This window comes from Ambystoma mexicanum, chromosome 11 (genome assembly GCF_040938575.1).
Source record: "Ambystoma mexicanum isolate Mex_15411 chromosome 11, UKY_AmexF1_1, whole genome shotgun sequence".
Classification (NCBI taxonomy): Eukaryota; Metazoa; Chordata; class Amphibia; order Caudata; family Ambystomatidae; genus Ambystoma; species Ambystoma mexicanum.
In genome coordinates this window covers 607,113,775-607,139,159 of record NC_090934.1, presented here as the reverse complement: position 1 = coordinate 607,139,159, position 25,385 = coordinate 607,113,775, and the positions used below count along the sequence as shown (strand labels likewise).

Genomic DNA, 25,385 nt, shown 5'->3' with positions numbered 1-25,385 from the left:
AGATCTACCCCTTCATCTGCAACCAAAATGTCACCATTTGAGTTGATGACTGGGCGCAAGATGGTGCTTCCTCAGCATTTGCTCTACCGGACCCAAGAGCAGACACTAATAAATGCCTCCACTACTCATGAGTATGTGGAGAATTTAAGGAAACACCTTCAACATGCTTTTGCTTACGCTCAGCGGAATCTAGAAAGATCGACTGATAGCATGAAGACCCATTATGACCTGAAAACTTCCAGGAAGGAATATCAGGTGGGAGACCGGGTCTATCTATACAACTTCCAAAGGAACCAGGCCAAGCAGCGCAAATTTTTGCCTACATGGAAGGGACCCTTTGAGATCGTCGATAAGATCTCCCCTGTGGCCTACAAGATCCGCATCCCCAAAGGTGGTTCGGCAGAGGGGGAAGACAAGTGGGTCCACATAAACCAGTTGAAATGTTGCCATCCCAGGCACACTCTGCAACAACTGGAGGAATCCTCTGGAATCCTAGCGGGTACTGTATCAGACTAATTCAGTTCCAATCATAAAACATACCACATCTAGTCTCTAACATACTGGGATTTACATGAAACTGTCTCTAGTGATACTGTTTTTTTTTCAAAATAAGAATGTAATGTTTCGTTATGATGAAATGCATATGCCGCCCCACTATCTCAACAGTGGTGGAAAAAAAAAATCGTCTATGAGTAGATATTGCCGCTCTTCCTTTATCATCCTAGGAGAGATGAAACCATGAAGGATGACCAAGAAGGACGATCCGGAGACCGGGAGCAAAGACACAACGGGCCCGGGGTACCGCCCAATCTTCCCATCAGGACCGGCGAGGAGAACTGATCGATCTGACCGGATGGAGAAGAAGATGCTGAACTGTGCCATCTACAGAAGAGGAAGAAGATTATGCGGACAGACCGGTGCATGGGTCAAAACCCTTGTGCACGCGACTCCCCATCAACTCAAATTCAAAGTGCAGTCGCGTGGGGGGGACTTGTTGGGTGTCCTGACCCACGTTTAAGCTACCCTGCTACAACATTTGGTGCTGTGGGCTTAGAAAATTCAAGATGGCGGAAAACCCACATGTGCGCTGAAATCCAGGAAAGCTGCGCAGTTTGTGCGCCCACCAAAATGGTTGCCTCACTTGCCACCCACCAGTGCGAGAATGAAAGGCCGGGTTGCCATGAGGGAAATGGGTTGCCAAAGGAAAAACAGTAGCGCCGGTTAGCTTCAAAGCGCTTTAAAACCACCATTGGACTACCCGCACAGTAGTCTGAAACCATTGGGAATGGCAATGCTGATTGCCAAATGCAACCTAGAAGTGTGGGGAATTCATTTCTTAAATCCCAAAAATGAGTGCAGTACCAGTACTCACCACTATCCAAAAGCCGGCGTTTTAAAACCACTCTGTGTGTTTCTGAAGGCAAGTCAAAATGCCTATTTCTAACAGTGCAACATGTGCAAAATATTCACTGAACACCAGCAGACATTTGGCAGAATGGAGTTTTGTGTGCCTACAAAATCTGGGAAATGAAGAGCCCAAAAACAATGCTTATAACAAAAATGCTATGGAGTCAGCAGCTTAAGCCTAACTACAACTGGATTTAAAACCACCAAAATCGAAAATGTTAAATTAAATGAGTGACCTATGTTTGGTGTCACATGCCTTTGTAACTGTTGAAATGTCATAGTTTTGCACTTAGAATCAGCATTCTAGCTGCATGTGTAAAATTACAAGTTATTTTAAAAGCAACAAAAAGTTAGCTGAAGGTCTGGCTTAAGGAACTTGATTTTGCCTAGCAACTACCCATCAGGAGTGAAACTTGAGTCACCACTGTGTTCCCAGGCCAACCTTCCTTTTGCTGCCCAGGCTAAGGATATGCCATCTATCTGATAATTGAATTATCTGTGCTCTGCAAGAGAGTGAACAAAGCCCTCTTCACTCAGGCAAAGGTTTTTATTACCGCAGTCGTAAATTGTAGCTTCCTCTTGGCAGGAGCTGGGAGGAGCACTGCCTGTGAGAAGCAAGCTGGCTTGGCAGAAACTGGAAAGACTGGTTTCTGTACCATGTGACCTGAAAAGACACACCCCTGCAGCAAGGATATGGTTTTATAAAAAGATGAATAACTCATAGAGCGGACATGTGAAAATTTTATAAATGATACCATAATTCTTGTGATTTTTCTGCCCACAGTTTAAGACGTGGTAGGAACCGGTGGTATGTTCAGGGGGGTTTTAGCGGAAAAGTGGATATTACTCTAAATGTGTGCATGTTAAAAATCTGAAACTTCATCAGTTAATGTCCCTACCCCCTGCACACATGTATGTAAAGTTGGGTCCATGTCGGAAATTGAAAAAGCAGTTAAAAAGTGAAATATGTGCCAGTTCTGAATGCAAGCTCCCAGGAAGAGCAGAGTTTGAACAGGGGATACCTCCTGTAATGCATGATGGGTGCATATGATTTTAAAACAATATGTACCTCTGCAAATATGTATTTGTTTCAAATCTAGATTTGTGTGTAAGTTGACAGGAGGAGTGGACTTTCTGCAGGCTGTAAAATGACATCAATCTGACTCACAGTTCAGTTTGCCAATCAAGCGGAGGAATGGAAGTTTGACCAATTAGAAGCTGAGAGAGAGGTAGGGTCAGTGATGCTAGAACACACCCACATTCTAAACACATAAAAGCAGACAGACAGGACAGATAGGGACCTTCAAAATCCATCTGCCGCTGGAAGCCCTGCCGGAAAAATCCATATCTACCTCCATCAACCTCCAGAAAGCCAAACTAGAGACTTCAATCTATCCAGAACTAGAGACCAGACCAGAGGGAGAAAGCAGTGCTGTACCTAGAGAGGCCAGGCCAGACCAGACCAGAGTCCAGTTCAAAACCCTGACCAGATCCATGGCGAGGCCCATTTCACTCAAGAATATAGTGTGAGTACCTAGAAAACTGTGCAGAACCAATCTCTTAGTTAAAATAATATAATTCAATCCTATTTTAATCTAAGTAGAACTGCCTCCTAGCTGTCACCTGTCATTCTTGCTGCAAAAATTTGTCACTTGTCATTTTGAAAAAGTGTGCGTTTAAAATTTACAAAACCAAAAACGACCTTTACTAAATTGCTCATATCTCCGCAACCGTGTGGGTTAGAGACTTGCAATAACTTTTATTTGGAAGCTGAGATCCCAGGCTTTCCTAGGAACCTAGAACCGCATTCCTACCTCTTATAGTTTTACCGCAATCGCGGAACACGCATCTGCGAATTTTACCGCGATTTGCAATTTCTTCACATGTAAAAACTGCTGCTGTTTGCATTTCATTTGCCAGAAATTCGTTTAACCTGCTAACTATCCCTGCATCATTGCTAGTGTGAGCCTGGACTAATATTAACTAGATACCACTCATCCTGAACCTCTGAAAGGGAATTAAAAAGCGTTTCCAGCATATTTCTCATCCATTGCTAGCACATATCAAAGAATTTGGGCCTGTGATTTCAAAACTCCTATCTGTTTTCTGTGTCTAAGCTTGCTGGATTGAACTGATTACATTGATTGCATTTCTGAGAACTGTGTGCTTTCCTCCCATTTCCTTGCATTGCATCAAGGGGGGGAGGGGATTGCCAGAGAAAAGTGATTACCTTGTTTGTTGAAATCATATTGAGTATTTTCTGTATTGCATTTTCATTCAACATTACATCCATTTGAACTCTATAAAGCGTTTTCTACCACATTATACTTCTGTACCTATTTACCAGTGTGCTACCTTATCCATTTCTTGTCAACTCCTTAGTAATTATAAAGAAGTGTGTTAGTGCCAGATTCTCCGTTGTTAATATTTACCATATCAGATTAAGTGTGATATTCAATTATTAATTTATTATAAAGTGTGATATATATATTTTAATTTATCAAATAAACCTTTTAAACTTGCAAAACAGAACTACTTCTTGGCTCAGTGGGGTCAGGGGGATTCCAAGAGAGGGGTGTTATACAAGGGTAGTCATCCAGGACGCATGAACTGGACCTAAAGATATATCAATAAGGGTTTTCATTCAGTATTCTAGACTAGGCGTTAACTTGGCTGTAGTGCTGAATTGAATCCTCTTACAGGTTCTCTGAAGATTGGAGATGCAGCCTATCATTGTCAAAGTGAATCTGAATCTGGCAGGCAAAGGGAAGTGGTCACTTGCATTACATCTCTCAATGAGTTATACGACTCCATTCTGATAAAAGGCCCCCAGTTGCACAAGAAATCGCATGCCCGTGCTTTTGACTGCAAAATGCGACAGAAAAAATGGCTTTTAAGAAGAGAGCTAAAAGGTTTGGAATTGAAAAAAGGATTGAGTATTGAAATTACATCCAGTTGTATATAAATTAGCTAAAATGCATAAATAGAAAGTGGTCCTCGGAGAGAGTTAAATTATGTTAACAACTGTAATTAATATGAAATCCCACTCTTTCTGGAGACTTATTAAGAAGGTCAATAGGAAGGAAATATGGCTTTTTTAAACCGAGTGCCAGAGGAGATCTGGTATAATGCTTATTCTACCTTATTTAATAACAACTCAATTTCAGGAACTCACCTTGAGTCGCAAGATCTCCAAGCACGGGAAATAACATTTTTGATAGATGATGTAGAGCTCATCGTAATGAGTTCTACAAATTCTAAAGCAGCACGTCCATACAACACGTGTAATCGAATGCTAACTTAGAATTTGAGCTTGCGGTCAGTTATTTTATATGGTCTAATTTTGAGCATTATAAGGGAGAACAGAATTCCTCACTCTTGGCGTACCTCATATATACTACCTATCTATAAGATGGGTGACAGGCAAAATCCATTGAATTACTGCCCTATTACATTAATGAACGTGTCCAGCAAAATCTTGACAACTTCAGTCCTGCAACACCTGAATGAATGGGCAAAGAAAGCGGGTAGAATTAAAAGACAACAAACGGGTTTCAGGTCAGGGATGGGATCCACATTAAATGGTTTAATATCGTCACTATGGCATGCCAGGGTCATAAAGAAGAAGCCAACTCTATATTCAGCATGCACGGACCTCAAAGCAGCATTTGATAATGTCATTAGACCAATTTCATGGCACAAATTACAAAATTGGGGGAGTTCCTTTGGGCTTCCTAAAAATGTATTTATTAAGCATGTATCTACGGCCCTATCTCCATTACCCCCTTTCTGAGAAAACTCTTGGAGAAGCTGGTTGTCTCCCAGCTGATCCACCACACTGAATCTGTTGGTTGTCTCCATGACCATCAGTCTGGCTTCAGAGCAGCCAGAGGCACAGAAACTGCACTCCTGAACACCCGTGAAGACTTGCTCTCAAATATCGATTTCAACTCTCCTTCCATCAATCATGCCACCCTTATAAATCAGCTCTATGATACCCTTTGCATCACAGACCTAGCACCGGACTGGTCGACCTCCTTCCGCTCTGACAATCCTTCCCAGATTCAACTAGGAGCTTTTGACTCCCCATCACACTCTCCAGCTGCAGCGTGCCCAAGGGCTCTATCCTCTCTCTGTGGTGCTTCAACATCTACCTTGCCCCTCTAGTCCATTTGATCTGTGCCTTCTTTCCTCATTTCCAGTGTTATGCAGTGCAGATGACACACAGCTCTCTTTCAAGCTTCCCTCCACTTCCTCCTCTTCTTCCTCTCTCATTTATTTTCTTTTTTTCAAACCTTTTTCGCCATATTCACAGCTATAATACCAGTGCACTACATGTATCCACGATTATCAGTAGTTTCGGATAGCTGTAATTATCGGGAAAGACAGTGAAAACAAATGTTTCCCCTGAACCTCCAATCACCAAGTGGCCCTCTCCTCGTGACCAGGTCGCACCGCTTCGACAACCTCCCATTTGCCTCCCTGGCCCTCTCCCATACCCCCTCAAACACTTGTTGTTCCGTGTGACACACTTTCATTGCCGATCTCTTCTTCTCAGGTAGCCGAGGGTCTCCCGGCAAATATTTGCAGCTAAGGGAAAACATTTGTGCTGCATACTCGCCCACCTCTAACACCAAACTTTCACATGGTGCCCTCTCTCCCATCCCCCCACTTCTAGTCTGATGCCATTTCACTGTTTCTGCCTCCAAATGCCATTTTGCTGCTTTTCATTTTCCAATATTTGCGGGTATATCTGTGGCTATCTTGTATCAGAAAATAAAAAGATGGTGGCTTTTTCATTTTTGAAAAGCCTCTCTGACGCAACGCACCATGGGGATATCACTGTTTTTTTAGAGCCGGGGGCATCCTCTTCTTGGTCAAATATTTAAAAACTACTGGACGAATAACCCCAAACCACAAAAGGATTGTGAGTCAACACTTCATGCCCAGGTTGTTTCAGACCTGGTCCAAATCCAATCAGGGGTTTTCCCTGTGCGCAGGAGCAAAAATTGATCTTCTTTGTCTATGGGAAAATTAATGGGGAGTAAGCTGAATCTGCTTATTTTTGTTTTCTTAATACATTTCTTATTTTCTAACAAATCTTTCCTGAACTTTCCAGTCTTGGGAGGCCCAGGCATGAACAATTTCAGCTAAATCCTTCACAGGGTTCAAAAGTTATTAGCAATTCATTTTTTTCGGTTACCTATGTAACTCGTGAGTCACCTTAACTATAGGGCAGCAACCACCACGCTTTAATAAATATTAAGATAGATATATAATAAAGATAGAAATAGAGATCGATAGATCAATAGATGCAGACAGTGATAGATAGATAGATAGATAGATAGATAGATAGATAGATAGATAGATAGATAGATAGATAGATAGATAGATAGATAGATAGAGAGATCTCGTTCTCTGGTAAAAAAATAACAATGAAAACATGCCTTTTGGCTCCGACCTATCTCTAATTCGCTATGTTGGTTGCCCACATAAGATCTCTGATTCTGTTTACTCACTCTGTGTTTTTATTTTTTGTATATCTATCCATGTGTTGTATTCTATATCTATCCATACTCTGTTGCACCTGAATGTTCTGTTCAGACGATAGAAAAAAGTTATTGAAATATTTTTATAAACTTACAATAAAATAGCTAGATAGATAGATAGATAGATAGATAGATAGATAGATAGATAGATAGATAGATAGATAGATAGATAGATAGATAGGCAAGAGCAATTGCAAGCAGACAGATTCTAGGATAGGAAAACATAGATAAATGGAGCTATATAGAAAGCAAGGTAGATGGAAGGAAATATCGACTACAGACAGCTGAAGAGATTGGGATATGTGAAAACATAGGGAGAGCTAGACAAGTAGACTGATAAACATACATTCCGAAAGAGAAAGAGATCATTATTTTTTTTTAAAGATGAAGGGAAAGGATTTGGTTCGATGGCAATATGGCAAAGGTTCTATATTGGAACGGTGTACAGCGCGATTGACTTACCATAAATATACGAAATTCCAACCAGCTCGAAAATTGCGATGATGACCAGGGAGTAAGAGGCTGCATATGTGTCCACGAGCTGGAGCATGTAAATTCCGCCCTGAAACGCATTAGAGCAAAGGTGCATTTCAATAACAGCCAGTGCTCATCATTTAAAAGTCAAGCCATGCAGGTTACACCAATCCCACATCCGGGTGGCAGTAAAGTGGTCGCTATTTGTCTGGATTGCATGCCACATCGCATAAAATCATGTGAGGCTTCATTTTACTGATAATAAACGCAATTTGTCACTAAATAGGTCCCATTGTTGGCAGGGGGTTCTCCTGGCATTGCACAGACACAAGACCCATACCTGGGTGATCATAGGAAAGCCCATGATGTAAAAGGCCACACAGCACACCAGGGTGAAGAGTGGTTTGTGGGTACGCAGGTACTTCGGGAACTCGTCCGACACTGAAGTTACTATCGTCTCAATCGTTGCAAACTGGGATAAACGAGATAAAAAAAATGCACATACGTCAGAGCATCATGGCTGTGCCATGTCTTTATCATGATAACAACGGGCGTTTTCGGCCATGTTAACTAACATTCGCGTTCACAGGCAGCAGAAGCAGGAAGGGGATGCAGAAATGCCAATCGGCCACACATCTTGCAGTCTCCAGAAAGGGCAACAACGTGTAACTACATGAGTTCTTGGATTGAGGAAACGATGAAACAATTGGCTGATGTGACCAGATTTTGCAAATAAAAAACCGGGATGCCCATATACATAAAAGTTGGACTTACCCGCTCCCAATGCACAAACTCCCAACACCCCAAGCCCCGCCCCACACTGGTATTATGAACACACTGTTCCAGCACTGTTTCTTTATAGAAACTGTATTGATTTGGCTCTAAAGGCAAGTAAATGACAAAAAGGAACTTTTGCTTTAATTGCTATTACAGGTTGTTGATATATATTAATTTCATAGGCTAATTCTGTGGCACTGCAGGCAAAACCGGGATGTCTTGTCATCCTACAGTTGGCCCCTTTCATGAATTCAGTCATCTCGCCTTTGATCATTCTTAGAACCTCATTTGCATTTTGTTCCAAATTGGAGTTTTTCTTAATTTGTGGGCGTTTTGGGGAAAGTTGTTTGCCCTTATCTCCAACACACACTACCATTATTTAACATCCCCTTCTGTGTCTAAGGTGCCTGTGCCCTTTAGATTGAGCAAGGTCTGGAAAAGACCATGGGCCTCATTACAAGTTTGGCGGTGCAGTAAAAAGGTAGCAGTCATGGAATTACCACCATATGTACTACGCAGCCATACTACAAGTTTTGATGTGATGTGGAGAAGTAACCTGCAGAACTACAGAATGCTGCCAAAAAGCACAGCATTTACTGTGGACAGAATTACCGCTCATGGTAAATCCTACAAATCCTACAAATGGACTGCTCCGGCACCCCATGAATGCAATTAACACTGCATTGCCCGATTCAAAATCTGGTGGTTTACAGCCAGACCGAGTAGCGGTAAAAGTAAACAAGTGTGGTGGTGTTTCTTCCGGCGATACAGTCACACTCTTGATGGGACACCATATTTATAATTTACATGGGCCAGTGAAGCATGGCTGGATTGTGCCTCACTGGTCCAGCGATATGGCCCCCGGCCTCCAGGGAGTGTCATGCTGAGGAGTCTCTGCACCACTACTGAAATAGATGGGCGAGAGGAAGAACAAGGTGCACTAACTTGCTGATTGGGTTGCACGAGCAAAAGATGCTCTCACACTGAAGGGGACAATGCAGGTTGAGGGGGCCCGCAATGTGGGAATACGCGACTGGCTGGACAAAGACCTCAGTGTAGTGGTTGAAATGTATGAAAAGAAGTAGTGGAACTGTGTTCCCTGCTGGCCTGCACCCACTCCCCAAAAACCCCATCACCACACCGCATCCAACACACAATAAAAACCCCCAAACACATGCACCTGCTGTTTAAGGGAACGTACAGTGCAGTGCACTGAAAGTGCAAGTTTCAACTTCTTCCTACAATGTTATTTTAAAACGAAACCGTTCCAGAATGGTTTCTTTTTAAAATAAAAGTACAGGAGCAGTACATCTTAATTTTAAAAGCTCCCAACCACTCCCGCTCACTTCGACCACTGCCTCAGGGAATATTGAGGTGATATTATACGAGGCAGCAGCCATCCCTGTCGGTAACGGGCCGCCACCCAAGTTAAGGGCCTGAGTAAAGGGATTTCAAACAAAAAATGAAAAATACACCATTAGCTGAAGTGGGGGTGGGGAAGGTAAGGGAAGCGCCCGACACCAATGAAAATGCTCAGAACGCGGGCTGCCAGCGCTGCACAGGCTGCTAATCATGCCTGGATGCTTCCATCAGCACTGGCAGCCATTTCTTAGCCACGCCACGCGTTCACAGTACAAAACAGGGCTGCGCTTGCGCGGGCAAACAGAGGTCCCTTATCTCGAGTGATTGAGAGGAAAATCCATGGTAGCTGTAGAAATGGTCGAATGGGAAAAACAGAATGGCATTTTTGATCGAATTTCAGATGTATGAAAATTTCGTACAGACGAAAGTTTCACACAAATGTAACATTCGGTACCATTATAGTGAACAGGGGGAACGGGAGTAGCGGGGGTGTCCGCTGCACCCTTGTTCACTATAATGGCATTCAGGGTTTGCTACCGATAGGATAACTTTTTTTTTCTTTTAAATGTACCCTGAGGAACTGGTTCCTATGCACGTAAGTGAAGGGAACCAGCATCGCAGACGGATGGAGGATCGGCGGCACACAGCGAGGTCTGCCGCTAACAGGCAATTATGGAGGTGGGAGGGGGGGGTTGCCAGAAATGTCCACGGGATAAAAAAACTGAAAGTAATTTATTTTACTTTTAAATAGCTTTCGGGTTTTTTCCACTGACATTTCAAATTCGAGTTATTCCTGGACAACCAAATCCAATCCTTAGGCAGTTTATCAGGCATCTTGAGCTAAAATAATAGAAATAACCAAACTGAGGGTGGGTTTAGAGAATTGTCATGCTTATTTCTCCCAGGAATGTAATACTTTTATAGAAACAAGAATGTTTGTCAGTTTTACAGGGAGGCTCACATTCCCCCCCAACACTGTTAGAATTATAGACTGAGACAGCCTAATTCAGTCCAACCACACCCTAGACAGTGCTTCATTCTACACTGCAGAGAATGCTGGAGAGAGATTTCCAGTGAGTGCAATGCATGGGTTGAACTGCCAAAACGATCACAATCTTCCCAAAGGTTTGCTGCAGTGCGAGACGCAGCAGGAGCCGCAGAATGGACATGGGGCGAGAGGGAGTGGTGTGGGGAGAATGAACAACATGGTTGCATGTATCTATGGGATTTATAAAGCGCAAACCTAGATCCGAAGCAAAGGAGTGCTGTATATAAGGGACAAACCCGGGAGCCCAAAGCCAGGTTGCAGGGGGAGCAGAGGAGCTGGGATGGATAGAAGGAGCAGGTGAAAGACACACACATTTCAGTACTTTAACAAGCGCAAGAAATGACATTTTGGGACAGAGCCTGAGAAGTGCATTGCCATGTCTAAGGAACCCAAGTTGTTAAGGAACCTTTAATAGACATGGGGCCTATGTAATCCGACGTGGGGCCTAACAAGGTGGCATACCTGGAAGGAAGGGGAATACAATCTATTGTAAAAGATGGGTCATCTATGAATAATGTGCAAAATAAAATCCACCAAGATTCAGATTTTCCAAGGTAAAATCAAAATCAATTCAAAATAGGTCAATGTGTGTTCCAACCCTTGAGCTCTTTTGAAGGAAAACTATGATTCCGAAATAACACTTTTTGAACATCATTCTTATTACAAGACTTCAATATATTTTGCAAAAACGAAACCATGTATTCCCTATATTTTGCTTGCGCTTCCTTTCATTAACATGCAAGTCCAAACGTCCAAAAGGCCAACTGATGATGAGACTCTAAAGATGGCTGATACTGACATCTACTGGCGAATGGCAGTATTGACACACCTCATCATGAGTTTTCTCAGAGACTTCCGGTCAGGTAGTGATTTCTGGGAGCAGCTCAGAGGACTGGATCAAGAGCAATTTTGGGAGACTGCCGGCCTGAGCCCTATCCAGCCCCATTCCATTTAAAGCCCCAATAATCACCCTGGTCAAAACGACAGCAAAATAAGGCAACTGCCATGATGGGGCCACTTGATTCCAAGATGGCGGGACCCCCATATAAAGCTGTGGCCTGAGGATCCACAGCACAGCAGCAAATCAAGCAACCACCGTTAAGTGCACGTGGGCAAGAAGAGGGCCCATCAGCCAATCACATATGTCCACCTCCAACAGGGCCCAGGTGTCCCCAGTAAGCCACTGATTGCCCTGCTTGCCTTCTGAGTTTGGATAGATAAGGGGGCAGCTTTGGGAGGGAGGTTGGCAAGAGATTGACAGCAATGAAGTGCACACAGCCAGACAGAGAGAAGCTGGAATGAACAAGTATCAGGGAAAGGATGGAGTTGGAGGGCAAGATCAGAGAGGAGGAGGAAGGAGAGACACGAGAGATAAGGCCGAGTTGGGAAATGGACAGACGAGGAAGAAGCGTTGAACTAGAAAGATGCTGGAACAGAGATAGGGACAGAGGAAGGAGGAGGTTGGAAACAAAGGAGGGTCAGTGAGGAGGACAAAATGGACAGAGAGGTCCAAGACAGGAAACCAACACTGGCCAAGCCAAGATGGTGATTGGCTAAAATGAGTTCTATGAGGCAGATAAGACGAGTGAGGCCTGAGCTTGGGAAGGGCAGGGTGCAAGTGCTAGAGAAGTAGAGAGCCTTATTGACATGGGCCCATACATTTGCAGGGTTAATTGTCTAAAGACCCTAAAAGAGACAGAGGGAAGAGAGAAAGAAGTAGGCTAACAGGGAGCTATAATGTGGATTCTAGTGGGATTGGCAAGCCCACTAAGGAAAATAAATAAGATTTGCTGAAACGGAAAGAGGGAAGAAGAGTGGAAAAGAGATATTGGGTCTCATTACGAGTTTGCTGGTATGGAAACAGCAGTTCCGTTAAGCTTGCGGTACCATTGTTTCTGGACCGGCAACCCATGAGTGCTGCTTGCGGGAGCCTTTCAGCCAGCCAGGTCTAACCTGGCGGGCGGAACAGCACCGGCAAGCAGAACTCCACAGATGCACCGGCACCATTAATGGATGGTGCAAGTGCTTCCGTCCTCCCCATTCCCATTGAGTCCAATGAAACTCAGATGGGAATGGGGAGAAATATTTTCCGGTGCCCGGGAAGGGGCGATTACCAGGTCCGCTGGGGCTGTAATGCCCCAGTAATTGCCCATTCCCGGGCGCCGGAAAATTCATGACTAAATTATTTACCTACACGGCTACCGCCAGGGTCGTAATGACCCCCATTGTCTTGCCAAGAGCTAGAATCCAAACTCTGGTGGGACTGACAACCCCACTAAGGAAGAGAAATGAGACTTACTCACCCCAGACAGGTGGGCTCATTGGCAATTCAGGCCTAGAAGGCACTTTAAGAACCTGAACTGGGAACACGCTCTGAAAATCTGAACTACGAAGGCTCTATAATAATTCAGTCCAGGAGGCCTTAGCAGGAAACTTGAGTCTGTGGTGGGATCTTCAGCGACTTGAGCTGTTAACTTGTCCAAGACACGGCACATTGCCTTTGGCTGGATGCTGCAACTACAATGACTGAAGACTGAAAGTCAGCTCAGGACAAATGGCGAAGAAATCAACTATCATCAACCGATGGCAAGGAGGGCTTATTCTATGGCGTCATGCTGGATTGTGAGGACCCCACAAGAACTGTGAGTGACTTTATGTGATTGTTCATGGCAGGCTAACAATAAGTATAAACTGTTGTGGGCTGTGGTGTAACCATGGTGAGCCCAGTCACGTGAGCAGAGGAAACCCGGGTCACGTGATGTGGGTGAAAATAAAGAGCGGCCAGAGGATCGTCATCCGGGGCCGAGTACCAAGCAAGTGAATCGGGTGTTTTTGTGAGCGCTAAATGTGAGAGGCCCCAGCAGGCCTGCGAATGCGTCCTGACTTCCACAGCATCACCGGGGGTCAGGCTCTGTAACATAACATAGACTAAGGAAATTGGTGCGTGTCCTACTGTAAATTAGGTTATGCTACTCATAACATCCCTCACATTGTTTTGCACCCTTAAATGGAGATATATCCTTGCTTTGTTTCAATGCACATCCTTTCTCAAACCCCTGGGTTTTGACCTTAAAAAGACCTTTCTTTTGTTTGGAACACAAATTGTCAGTTAATCCCTTTCCTGTGAAACAAATTAAATAAAGAACAGATGTGTCTCAAATAAATATCTAGCCAGGACTATATAGCTAGGTTAGAAAACTCTGATGCAGACAAAGAGGGGGCAGTCCAGAAAATAGGCACATGCCACTTAGTCCCAGCCTGGTCCACTGGTCCAAGTGCAGAGCAGGGACTCCACTGCTGCGTTCATTGGGGGGCACATCCCAGCATAGATCAGGAATCCAGGCTGCAGAACAAAATACACAGCACAGGGAAGCAGAAACAATTCTCAATGCATCAAGCAGGCGGAATGCAGGCATGGGACTGCTGCAATTCCCCTTCCCGATTCTATAATAGGACACAGACACAAAGGGGGTCAGTCTCCAGGCATCCACCATTTCCCTCATCTGGAGTCTAACGTGGGCAGAAGTGGATGAAGGGAGTGCACGAGGCTATGAGCACATCAAATTGGGGAAACCCAGGAACGAAGGAGCCAGTCACTCAATACCCTTTTTGTCTCAAACTCTTAATTACACAGCACACAGAGGGAGCTGTTCTTAGCTAGCTTTGGGGAGAGAGGCAGCATTCCTGGGAGTTGATGTTGCAGATGGAGGGAGCAGCTATATTCCTAAATCTAGCTGAGAGAGAGGGGGCTCTATATCCTCAAAACCCAAGAGGCTGAACTAAGAGGGACAGGGTTGGGGTTTCGGGAATAGGTTGGTAGGAACAGACCATACAATAAAGAAACGACCCCTACAATTAGTGCTTAGTTGGGGAGAAAAATCCAATTCAGAACTACCTCAGTAAGTTGGAAATACCTACCTGATTTGTCTCATGTGGGGCAACACAGTGTCAGAGAACCCCAGGACAGGAGGGAGAACTACACGCCTGCTCACTGTGGAATTTATGAAACCCATGAGGAAAGCCAACCATCAACATAGGCCATCTCACCATCCCAGGAGATGGCAGAGCCAAGGCGCTAGTGACGACCAAGGTCCATCAAGGAAGGAAGGGCCCGGGATAATGTAACTACTTGGGACTTTGAGTGACTTTGTTGGATATTGTCCTGGGGAAGAACTCCAGGAAACATGGCTTTCTAGACATGGGCCTGTATATTGGACTCCAGACCGCAGGACCTTCTAAAATAGTGTATACACTTTTTTTATTTATTTATTCAACTTTTCTACAGCTCTGGTCCTACCCAGAAGTTCTTGGAATGCTTTACAAAGTTCAAAGGGAGAAGGTGAAAAGAAGTTACAGTATTGTTAAGAACGGGATAGAAATATCAGGGGAGAAAAAGGATATTTAGGGAGGAGGTTGGTTGTACCTACTCTGAAAGGCATGCATCAACCTTCCTTAATCTTAATATGAGTGAACTTCACTTTCTGCATCTGGGTTTTTCGGAGGACTCCTTCGGGAGACTTTCAAGAGGGCCTCCGAAGTTTGGACCTACCCAAAGCTTTTTGGTAAAATAACTCACCCCCTTCTTAAGAAACCCTCTGCCGACCCATCCTAACTAACACCCAATCTCCATTACTCCTTTCCTCGGCAAACTCTTGGAATAGCTGGCCATCTCCCAGCTCATTATTCATACTGAATCTGTGGGTTGTCTCCATGATTATCAGTCTGGCTTCAGAGTTGCCAGGAGCACGGAAACTGCTCTCCTGAACATCCGCAAAGACCTGCTCTCTAACCTGGATTCCAACACCCCTTGTGTCCTCATCTTACTTGATCTCTCTTCTGCCTTCAACACGGTCAAACATGCCATCCTGCTCAACCGGCTCTGTGATAACCTGGGGATCACCGGTCAGGCCCTGGCGTGGCTGACTTCTTTTCTCTCCGATCGACCCTCCCAGGTTCAACTTGGGTCCTTCCTCTCCTCTAACTCGATCTCTACCTGTGGTGTCCCTCAGGGGTCTAACCTCTCTCCCTGTCTGTTCAACCAATACTTTGCACTTCTTGCCTACCGCATTGCAATGCTCTGCCCCAACTTCCAGTGCTACGCGGATGACACTGCACTCGTTTTCAGGCTACCCTCAGCCCCCTCTTCTCACTCTCTCATTTCTAACTGTCTTTCCGCCATCCAGGAGTGGTGTGCTGCCAAAGATCTCTGCCTTAATGCCAGTAAGACCGAGATTCTCCTCATCAGCACACCCACACCCTCCTTTCCTGTCACTCTCTAGCCGACCTCTCTTGGCCCTCTTCCACCTCCCACCTGTGAGGCAAAAAACCTTGGGGTCATCTTCGACTCCACACTCTCCTTCTCTCCTCACATCTCTGAAGTCTCTAAGAAGTCACACTACCAGCTGCACCTCCTCAGAGGTATTCTTCCTTTCCTCTCCTTTCCCCAGAAGCTTACTGTCTCCAAAGCCCTGGTTCTCGCTAGGCTAGACTATTGCAACAGCCTTTTTCTAAATCTGCCTGCTTCCACCCTCCGCCCTCTGCAACTCATCCAGAACAGGGCTGCAAGACTTGTCCTTGGCCTCAAGCCCTAGGATCGTATCTCTCCAGGACTGAAATCTCTGCACTGGCTCCCAGTGGCTGCAAGGATTAAGTTCAAAACCCTTTGCATTGTCCACAAGGCCTTCTGGGGTCTGGGGCCTCAATACCTTCAACTCTCTCTTCCTGAATATCTACCTTCTCGAGCTCTTCACTCTTCCGCCTCCAACTCCCTCAGGGTCAGTCGCTTCTCCAAGCAACGAGTTGGTGGTAGATCTCTTTCTTCGGCTGGTGCCTCCCTCTAGAACAGCCTTCCTGCCCCCACAATCTCCGGTTCAGGAAGCACCTCAAAACCTTTCTCTTTGCTTCCACTTTCTCTCCTCCTCTCCCCTGCTGATTTCCTGGCTGAAAATGACACTGCACTGGCTACCTGGCCACCCTCTGTTCTCGGGCCCAGGTCCCCTCCCCTGCCAGTTGCACACCTGCACTGCCTTCCTTGCAACCCCGCACTTGGGGACTGTTTTTCTGTGTCCCTACAGTCCCTTTACCAGCACTTGACACTTGATGCCTGCTGCTGGCCGTACTTTTTCTTATTTTATTTTTTTATTTGTATTTATCAAAAACAATTTGATTTTTAACAAAAACGTAGATAACTCTTCTCCTTTAAAAGAAAAACAAGGCATAAACAATATTCTTTGCCCTCAGTCAATTGCCGTTTGCTTTATCGTTGTCCTTCTTTTTTCTCAATCAACATAAAGGCGTGTTGCAGAATTTTTACTGAGGCAATTGACCAGGCAGTTTTTTCTCTGCTTATTAATCAAGACCACCAAGTCTCTTCATCTCTCAGTATCAAGTATTCCAGGGCAGTTGCTAAATAATATTGTCTTATGCCTTGTAATGCTGGACATGAAGTAAGTAAATTTTGAACTGATTCCGCCACCTCTTCGCCTTTGCACAGCCTGCAAATATTTGTTTCACTTATACCTCTGATGTGTAATATTTCATTTGTTAACAGTAGATTTAGTCTTGCTTTTATGAAAAGTTGTCTCAACGGTTTACTTGGGAATTTTTTGCAAATTGCCCCTGGATCGTTGCATTTCTTTTGTGAAGATGGTAAGTGGGACAGGAGTCTGTTCTTTGCTGCTTGTTCTTGTGTGGAAATCAAATCTAGTTCTTTTAGTTTCTTCTTTACTTTGAGAGGATTAAACAGGAGATCTTCGTGAGAACAAGCAATAGATTTTAATTGCTCCTTTTTTCCTGTTACCCATGATGTTAGCATTTTGGAGGTACCTGATTTGATTTTGTTGGCCACCAGATTATACAGAGTTGATGACTCTGGAAGGAGGATTTTCCTATACAAAGACATGCTGTTGTTGTCCACCGCAGTTTTTAGAGGGATCAGTCCCAGTTCTTTCCTAATTGCTGGTAGAGAAGTTGATTTGGGGACCAATAGCAATGATCTCCCGAAGAAACCTTCAATCTTTGCCCAGATTTTATCTGGCAGCGAGGGCATAGCTTCAGCGTCGTATATCAGACATGGGATGACTTTTGTCTTGTAAAAATTTAATACTGGAAGTAGCGAGAAGCGTCCAAATTTGTTATCTAACATTCGAGCTTGCGTGGTCATGGTGCGTGCTTTGGACCAAATAAAACTTTTCATGCTAATTTCTAGCCTGGTGTTATCAAGCATGAACCCCAAGTACTTGAACTCTTGGACTGATTCGATCGGCGTATATTCCAAGTGCCATGTCTTTCCAGAAACCTATTTATTTTTTTTGCCCATGATCATAATCTTCGCTTTTCCTATATTGATCTGCAGCTTGTTATTAATGTACTCTGTTAGGTTGGTTAGTTGGCGTTTGAGGCCGATCGGGGTCTGGTCCATCACAGTGATATCATCCGCGTAAAGGATTCTTGGCACTTGGGTTCCTCCCACCTTCGGAGGGAATGCCTTCACAGCTTCCATTGTTTCCTTGTAATCACCAATAAAGGCAATGAATAGGGCCGGGGCCAGGGAGCATCCCTGCTTTACCCCCCTCTTTATTGGGATGCTGTCCGATAGAGTGCCATCTCCATTAAGCTTTACCCGCATAGATGTTTTCGAGTATAAAGCTTTTATGGGTCCCATGATGCTCATTGGGCAGTTTGCCTCTTGGAGCTTGTCCCAAAGTAGTTGTCTTTCGACTTTATCGAAAGCCTAGGTGAGGTCTATGAGGGCTAGATAGATGTTAAATGCTCCTTCGAATGACTTGCTCTTCAGAAGGCTGAGGATCAAAATGTTGATTGAGGTCCCAGAATTTTTCTGAAAACTGACCTGAAAGGGGTCATGTAGTGGTGCTTGTTTTACCCATTGTTGGAATTCGTGGAGCAATAGCATGCCAAAAACATTTCCTATACAGTCTAAAAGCGCAATCGGCCTGTAGTTGGATGGGTCCGCTCTGGACTACCACGGATGTTGTCCAAGAACTCGGTACTGCTTTTGTGTTGGTGCAGTTTGCGAAGACATTGCTGATAAATGGAGCCCATTCATCTGGGAATTTTTTAAGATCCACGTTTGTCACTCCATCCGGACCTGGTGCACGTGAGAGTTTTAATTTCCATATAATTGATGTTATATCTTCTTTGTTTGCAACATTGCACCATGAAGTATTGGGGTCTTGACTTGCTGTTTGTGTAGGTTCCTCTCGGCCCTGAAAGAGTTTTGAGAAGTGCGCTTTCCAAACTTCTTCATGTACGCAATTTGCTTGTGACAGCATCAGGTGCGCCCCTGAGGTTTTGATCAAAGACCAAAAATCTCCTGTGTTTTTGCTCCCCAACTTGCGTACCATCTCTTCCGAGTCTTTTTGGTACATGGACAACCGATAATTTCTCACCCACACCCTGTAGGATTTTTCTTCCGTAATTGCTTCTTTTAAAGGCGTTGGAGTGTTTGTTCATTTTTCTTTCCTTTTAAGCCGTCTCACCAAGGCTCTTTTTACAACTATGGTTTTGTCATATTGATGGATATTTGACTCCGTTCCAGTACATTTCTTCCTGTTCCTGGCTCTATACGGGCTCAACAAAGGATAATAATCCGGCCTTGGCGTCTTATTTGAACCGTTTCTTTCCATTTTCTTTTGGTAATTGGCGTTTAGGGTTTTTATTCTTTCTGCGGACAGTTTAAGTCGATTTCCTTGCGCATTGAGTTCAATTTGAGCTTCGCAATGGAGGTCTGGGTGATTTGGGGTTACCCATGTGGCTTTCAAGAGGTTATGGTCGCTGGCTTCCGTCTTTATGATTTCAAAAGAAGTTGCTCGTTTTAGCAGATGTTCTGATACAAAGATGTAGTTAATAGTGGCGCTACAAGTATCTCTTGCCTAAGTTGGCAATCGATTGAAATTTGGGAAGGCCTTGTCCAAGTTGTGGCAACCACGTGAGGCCATTAACTCAGACCATCTCTACCCTCTTTTTTCCGCAGGGGTCTTCGGTTGGGGTTTTGTAACCCCGGTGGAGTTACATCTGGCATTCAGATCATCACATATTATCAAGTGATCCACTTTTAGATCGGTGAGAATGTGGTCCAATACTTTTTCAATAGTCTTCACAAAGTCACTGTCTAAAGTATTTCTGGGATTCCAGTACACGGAAATTATTGCCTTTGTAATTTTGGTGTTTTTGTCAAGCACAGTCCAGATGGTCAGTACTGCCAGATGGTTTAACGATGCCGACACTGTTTTCTGAATGCAGACCCCGCTCCCTGATCGCACCGCCAGCAGGATCCCAGCCGAAGGGCGACCCAAAGCTTCCTTTGTAGCTGGGGAGAATTCAATGGCAAAACCATCAAGATGCGTTTTCTCCATTAACCATGTTCCCTGCAGCTTCAAAATGTCAAAGTTGCCCAGATTTACATCGCTCTTTTTCAGCAGATGTTGGTAACCCCGCGTATTCCCCTAACCCATCTGCAGAGAGGTGAGAGGCTGTGTGTATTTCTCCAGTCTCCCCTTTTCTTGAACCTCCTTGCCGTGGGTTGCGGGTTGCTATTTCTTAGCTTATGCTGTTAGTGTTTTAGGCAACCATGCCCATAACTGTTTCATTAGAGACAATGCTGGTTCCGTTTTGGCCGGCTGCTGCGAGTTTGTATCTGAAGCCGGGGAACTTTCTCGTGGTTTCGAAGATCTTAACACACATGTCCCTCTCTTTTCTTTATATTTCGGGCTCTTAGCCGGAGACTTCAGAGGAGTTGTAGGTCCCTTTAGTCGAGCACTTCTGTCTCTCTGCTCTTAATTTCATTGTACATCCCGGTCTACTGGAGTACTCAATTCTTTAGTTCTTTTTTCAAAGGGCTTTGTCGTATGACGGGGTAGTCTTTGAGAGCTATGAAGTTATCCAGTTTTAGACTTGAAATGCAATGGCTTGCTGCAGCAAGTCATTTCTGATCCCTCCTTTCTTTTGTCTTGTTTGTAGTTGGTATTGGCTACAACTGATAGGTGAAAACCTCGTTGCCGAAGCTCTTCTAGCGGCTTGTTAATTGAATAGGGCAAGGCTCCCACCCTTATGTGGATGTAAGCCTTTGCCACCAATCCTCTCTGATACGGTTCCACTCTTCTGCTCTCAAACGTTTCAATGTAGTAATGGTACTAAAAATATTTCTTACCGTCCTCCTGTTGAGCACCATCTTCTCACAGTTTTTATCTGACAGTTCAAGTTTCAGGTTTAGGATTTCTTGAGCTAGCTCTTTCTTGCTCGATTTATATATAAATTCTTTGTCCTTTCGTGAAGATCTTTCCTTTCCACGATCTTTCTCCATCCAATCACTCTCCCTCTGTGATTTCCTACCTGCATATTCGTGATCTGCTGATGAAACTGGCATTTTGTCTTTGCTCATACCAAGTTCTTTGTTTTGTTCCTTTGAGGTCTTCATTTCTCCATTCTTTGGAGTTAACGGTGGGTATTCCTGATTTAGGTGGTTTCTACTGGGAGGCTGTCCGCTCTGGCGATCTGAGAGCTTTCTGCATTTCTTTTTTTTTCTTTTCCCTCATGAGGGACTTCGAGTTCTTCTTCTGTCTCGCTGTGGGAAGGCTGTCTGGTTTGGAGATCCAATGGCTTTCTACATTTTGTCACCTTGTCACTTTGAAAATCTTCGGATTCTCCTTTCGATTCGCTGTGCGAATACTGGGAGTAGTTCATTGCGGATTGATCTGCTAGGAAGTCACTGACGGTTCTTGGAGAGTTTTTCGGAAGTTTTCGTTGCTCTTTCTCCTCCCTGTTTTCCTCAAAATCTTTTCCGGTTTTAGGTATCTCTTTCTTTTTTTCTTTTCCTTTTTCTTTTTCCATCTTCTTGGATAATTTCAATAAGACTTCCTTATTTGTCGTGTTTGATTTACCAGTTTCATCGTTGCTCTTTACTGAAGACCTTTCAGCATTTTCTTTTGTGGAGTTTTTTCGGGAACTAGTTCCTTCTCTCAGGCTTTTGGTTTGGATAGTCGATTTCTTTGGAGAGCTTGCCTTAAAGAAAAAGACCTCAGGTAAGCTGAGCTTTACACCTTCGTTGTTTTGAGTAGGGTTGAATATGCTGTAATTGCTTCCATTCAGATCTTTCTTAAGATCTAATTTGTCTTGAGGCTGCTCCGTTTGCGTGGATTGTGAGCACTGCGCCACCTCTTTTGTTGGCTTGTTTTTTGCACTCTGTGCAACTGTTCTGATTGGAGTCACGTCTTCGCATCTCGTAATTTGAGTGGGATTTTCCTCTACGCTTTCGCCAGCTTTTATTCTTTGATCAACCGCTGTTATATATCCTTCAAGATATATGAGTTTAGTATGCATCATAGCTATCATTGTCACCTGATCTTTCAAACTTTCATTGATGTTTTCATATAGTTTGCAGAAGCAATAGTAATTGCAGACATTACTGTAGTCATATCTGTTTTTTATGGGGTTTCCTTGGCTATTTGTGGCCATTGGTCTCTGTAGCTTTGACGCCTTTGAGCTGAAATTGTCGAGGAGTCATGGGAATTTGCTCTCGTTGGCGAATAATTCTTTGAGTGGTTTATCCCACTCTTTCTTAATTGCTGTCCAATATCCTCTAACGTTTTTTCCGTCCTCGATCTCTGTGGAGTTGCAGGATCTCTTTGCTTGTACGATTTTTCCACAGATGGTAGATGTTCCTTTCTACTCGAAGCTCCACCTGTCACAGCAGTCAAGGGCTCCGCGTCTGCATTACTACTGGTTTTAGCCACTTGGCTACCACTAAATTGTTGTTCTCGAGAGGTTATTGGCTGCTTTTGTTCTTCCTCAGAACCTGTCTCCTTTCGGAGAGGATCTTTAATGTTCATGCATTCACTGTTTGGAATGTCATCTGAGATCGCGTCTGATGGAATTGTAGTGGCCTCCTCTTTGGGACTCGTCTTTTTGCTGTTTGGCATCTCATCTAGAGGCTCATCTGAAGAATTTGTGTCTTTAGGCAAGGGGTAGGTAGCCACAGGAAGCAATAAAATGGGCGTGCTCTGCTGCAGTGCATTTAGGGCCTAGAGGGGCGCATGTTTTCTGCATTTTTGGAGCCGGGGAGGGTTCCTTTATTGCCTCAAGAATCTCGGCATCAGAGAGCTCATTGAGGTGTTCATGGTTTCTTTTGCCCTGATTTTTGGGGGCGATAATTGCCAAAGTGTGCTGCGTCGCCTTTTGAAAAAATGTTCTTATCGAGGACACTTGAAGTGTTTTATGTTTTGATAATCACCTAAGAGCAGAGTTTATTCTCCCCGGCATCCTGGCACTTAAGGCCGTTTTTCTAGTAAAAGTTTGACTTTGTTGTTCTTTTTCAACTGACCCTGATTACCATTGGCTAAATTCAGATTCTTTGCGAGGTGTTTTGAACAGTCCACATCTGATTTCTGGACTTGGGTTTTTATTATTTCTCTGTCTTTGTCACCCTCCTCTGTCTCGTGCTCCTGTGTTATCAACACATCAGGAGCAGCAACACATCCATTTCCCCCAGCCCTCGGGGCCTCCCCAACGCTGCTCGCCCCTCCCTGAGGGCAGCGGCCCAGCCCACCAGGCGCGCTCGCAGCTCGAGTAGAGACTGCGAGGGACTGCGGGACAGGGGTCTGTTGTGTAGTACCGTGAGGGGGCCCGCTGGTGAGTGTTGCAGCTACCGCCATTGAGGCGTCAAGGGGGCTTTCTTGTTGTTTAAACCCATTCACATGTGTTAATGCTTTTTTTGCTTGAGCTTCCAAGAGCGGTGCCAGCGGAAGAAGTCCCACGCTGGACGCCGAGGTCACGGGAGGCCTGAACGGGTCAGGCGATGGGTTTCACCCATCAGGCTGCCGACAGAGAGGACAAGCCACCCGTCAGACTCCACTCACTCTCCCCTGATGCCAGTGGTGTGTCCGCTTGTTCCTCCACCTCCGCAGCATGCGTCGGCCTCGGCTGAGTCTCGCTAGGGTCGTTCGTTGCACTATTGATATGAGCCGCAGTTTGTGAGTGAGTGTGAGGCTTGATCGGCAATGCGAGATCTCCATTGTGAGTATGCCGGTATGGGCATAGCTTCGAAGGTGCAAAACTGGAGCCTGTTTGTAGCCGTTTGGTGGTCCGCTGCTGCTTCATTTATGTCAGGTTGTAGCTTTGAGCTACGTAAGCGTCTTTTGTCGCCCTCGTCAGTATGTTGAATCGCCAAGGTATTTTGAAAATTCAAGGTCATGTTGTGGTCGTTGTAGCCGTGATTATAATACTGGGCACAGTTTGAGACACAGCTTTGAGACAGCCAAAGTTACGCTCTCTGCAGCCTCTGCAGCTGAGGCGGACTGGAGGCAGACTGGACTCTGCACCAGACTCCACGCGGCGCTCCGCGCGTGGGAAGGGTTTATGAAGCACCAGTTAATGGAAGTAGAAATGGGGCTGAACAAATGGTGTGCAGCTCCTCACACACAGAGAAAAAAGTAGAGACTGGAGGCAGACTGGACTCTGCAACGGGCTCAGCGACTTTTTCTTATTGTTATTTATTCTATTATCCCTTGTACGGCACTTCCCCTTCCCCCTTCCTATGCACTTGCGCAATCTGAATGACACCTGGCCTAGTAGGATCGTTGTTTGTCTTCCCTCTGTTCCCCCCACCCTTTCCTCGTCGCGCCTTGAAACACTTGTGTATAGGCGCATTATAAATGCCATATCATATCATATCATAACTCAAGAACATTTTTGTAAAAGTTTGAAATATATTTTTCTATTTTAATTAAATCCTTTTCAGCATGAATGTCAGGGATCCTTCCATAGAGTTATCATTTTTGTTTGTTATGAAAGAATGTGGTTTTGCTGACATAACTTAGAAGTAATATATGCTTGGGTGCTCTTTTCGATTGAGAGCAAAATTAAGTCATTGCCTCAAGGCTCACTCACTAATCAATTATAACATGCTCATGGACATATGCTGCTTTTAGCATAATGAATGAAAGGAGAGGGGTGAAGGGCTTAAGGGGATGCATCGGATAAAGATAAATATTTTAAGGGTTTTCTAAACATCAAGTAATCATCCTTAACCAGGATTTCACATCTTCTTTGACTGTGGTCCAGAGTGAAGTGAAGGTAATATATCAAATACATTAATTGATTCGTACCAGCACTCATTATCTGCAAATTCTAGCCCCCCCCTTACCGAAACTGGACTTCAATGGCATCCAACTCCTGTTCCTCTCATAATCTAGGGTGCAGTGGCAACACCCTCCTCCCATGTGTTCCTGAATTCTCCCTCGCCCCACTGACTAGCATGCATGATCTATACTGGCTTCCCCTCCAGGCCTGCATCATCTTCAAGGCCATAAAGGCAATGCCTCCTCTACAGTAATGGCCAAAGTCTCACCATCCCTGGAGGCAGAGGCTAATGCTAATGCAAAACAAGAAGCCACAATATCCCAAGGCTGGAATCTAAGATAAAAAAACAGAAGAGACAAAAACACTCCTCCTCAGGGTACACTCCCTGACTCTGAAGTAACATTGCACCACAAGCCAGACTGAACCTTCTCTCCTACATTTCAGAAAGGCATGAACTAATGTCTCTTCAAAGAACACCTCCCCATCCTCAGTAATTTTTCTTCTAGTGCTTCCAATCACTGGTCCATTCACTGATGCTTTTGCCTCCTCAGCCTCCTCAGCCTGCAGACCCTCCTTTTTCTAACCATTACCAGTGTGCCCAGGTGTATCGCTGATTATCTTTAAATGTCCATGTCAGCTGTAGAACTTGCAGCCCATTTGTCATGTTTACCTTT

The 25,385-nt window shown here is 44.5% G+C and overlaps 1 protein-coding gene across 1 annotated transcript in view; it reads right to left on the bottom strand.

Moving 5' to 3' along the window:
- The window catches only part of SLC6A5 (solute carrier family 6 member 5), a 426,034-nt gene that overhangs the window by 149,495 nt on the left and 251,154 nt on the right, over positions 1-25,385 (bottom strand). The window contains exons 12-13 of the mRNA XM_069623483.1: positions 7,771-7,902; positions 7,419-7,518 (exon numbers count right to left, since the gene is read on the bottom strand). Coding sequence (XP_069479584.1) covers positions 7,419-7,518; positions 7,771-7,902 — 232 coding nt within the window. The remainder of the gene's footprint in view (positions 1-7,418; positions 7,519-7,770; positions 7,903-25,385) is intronic.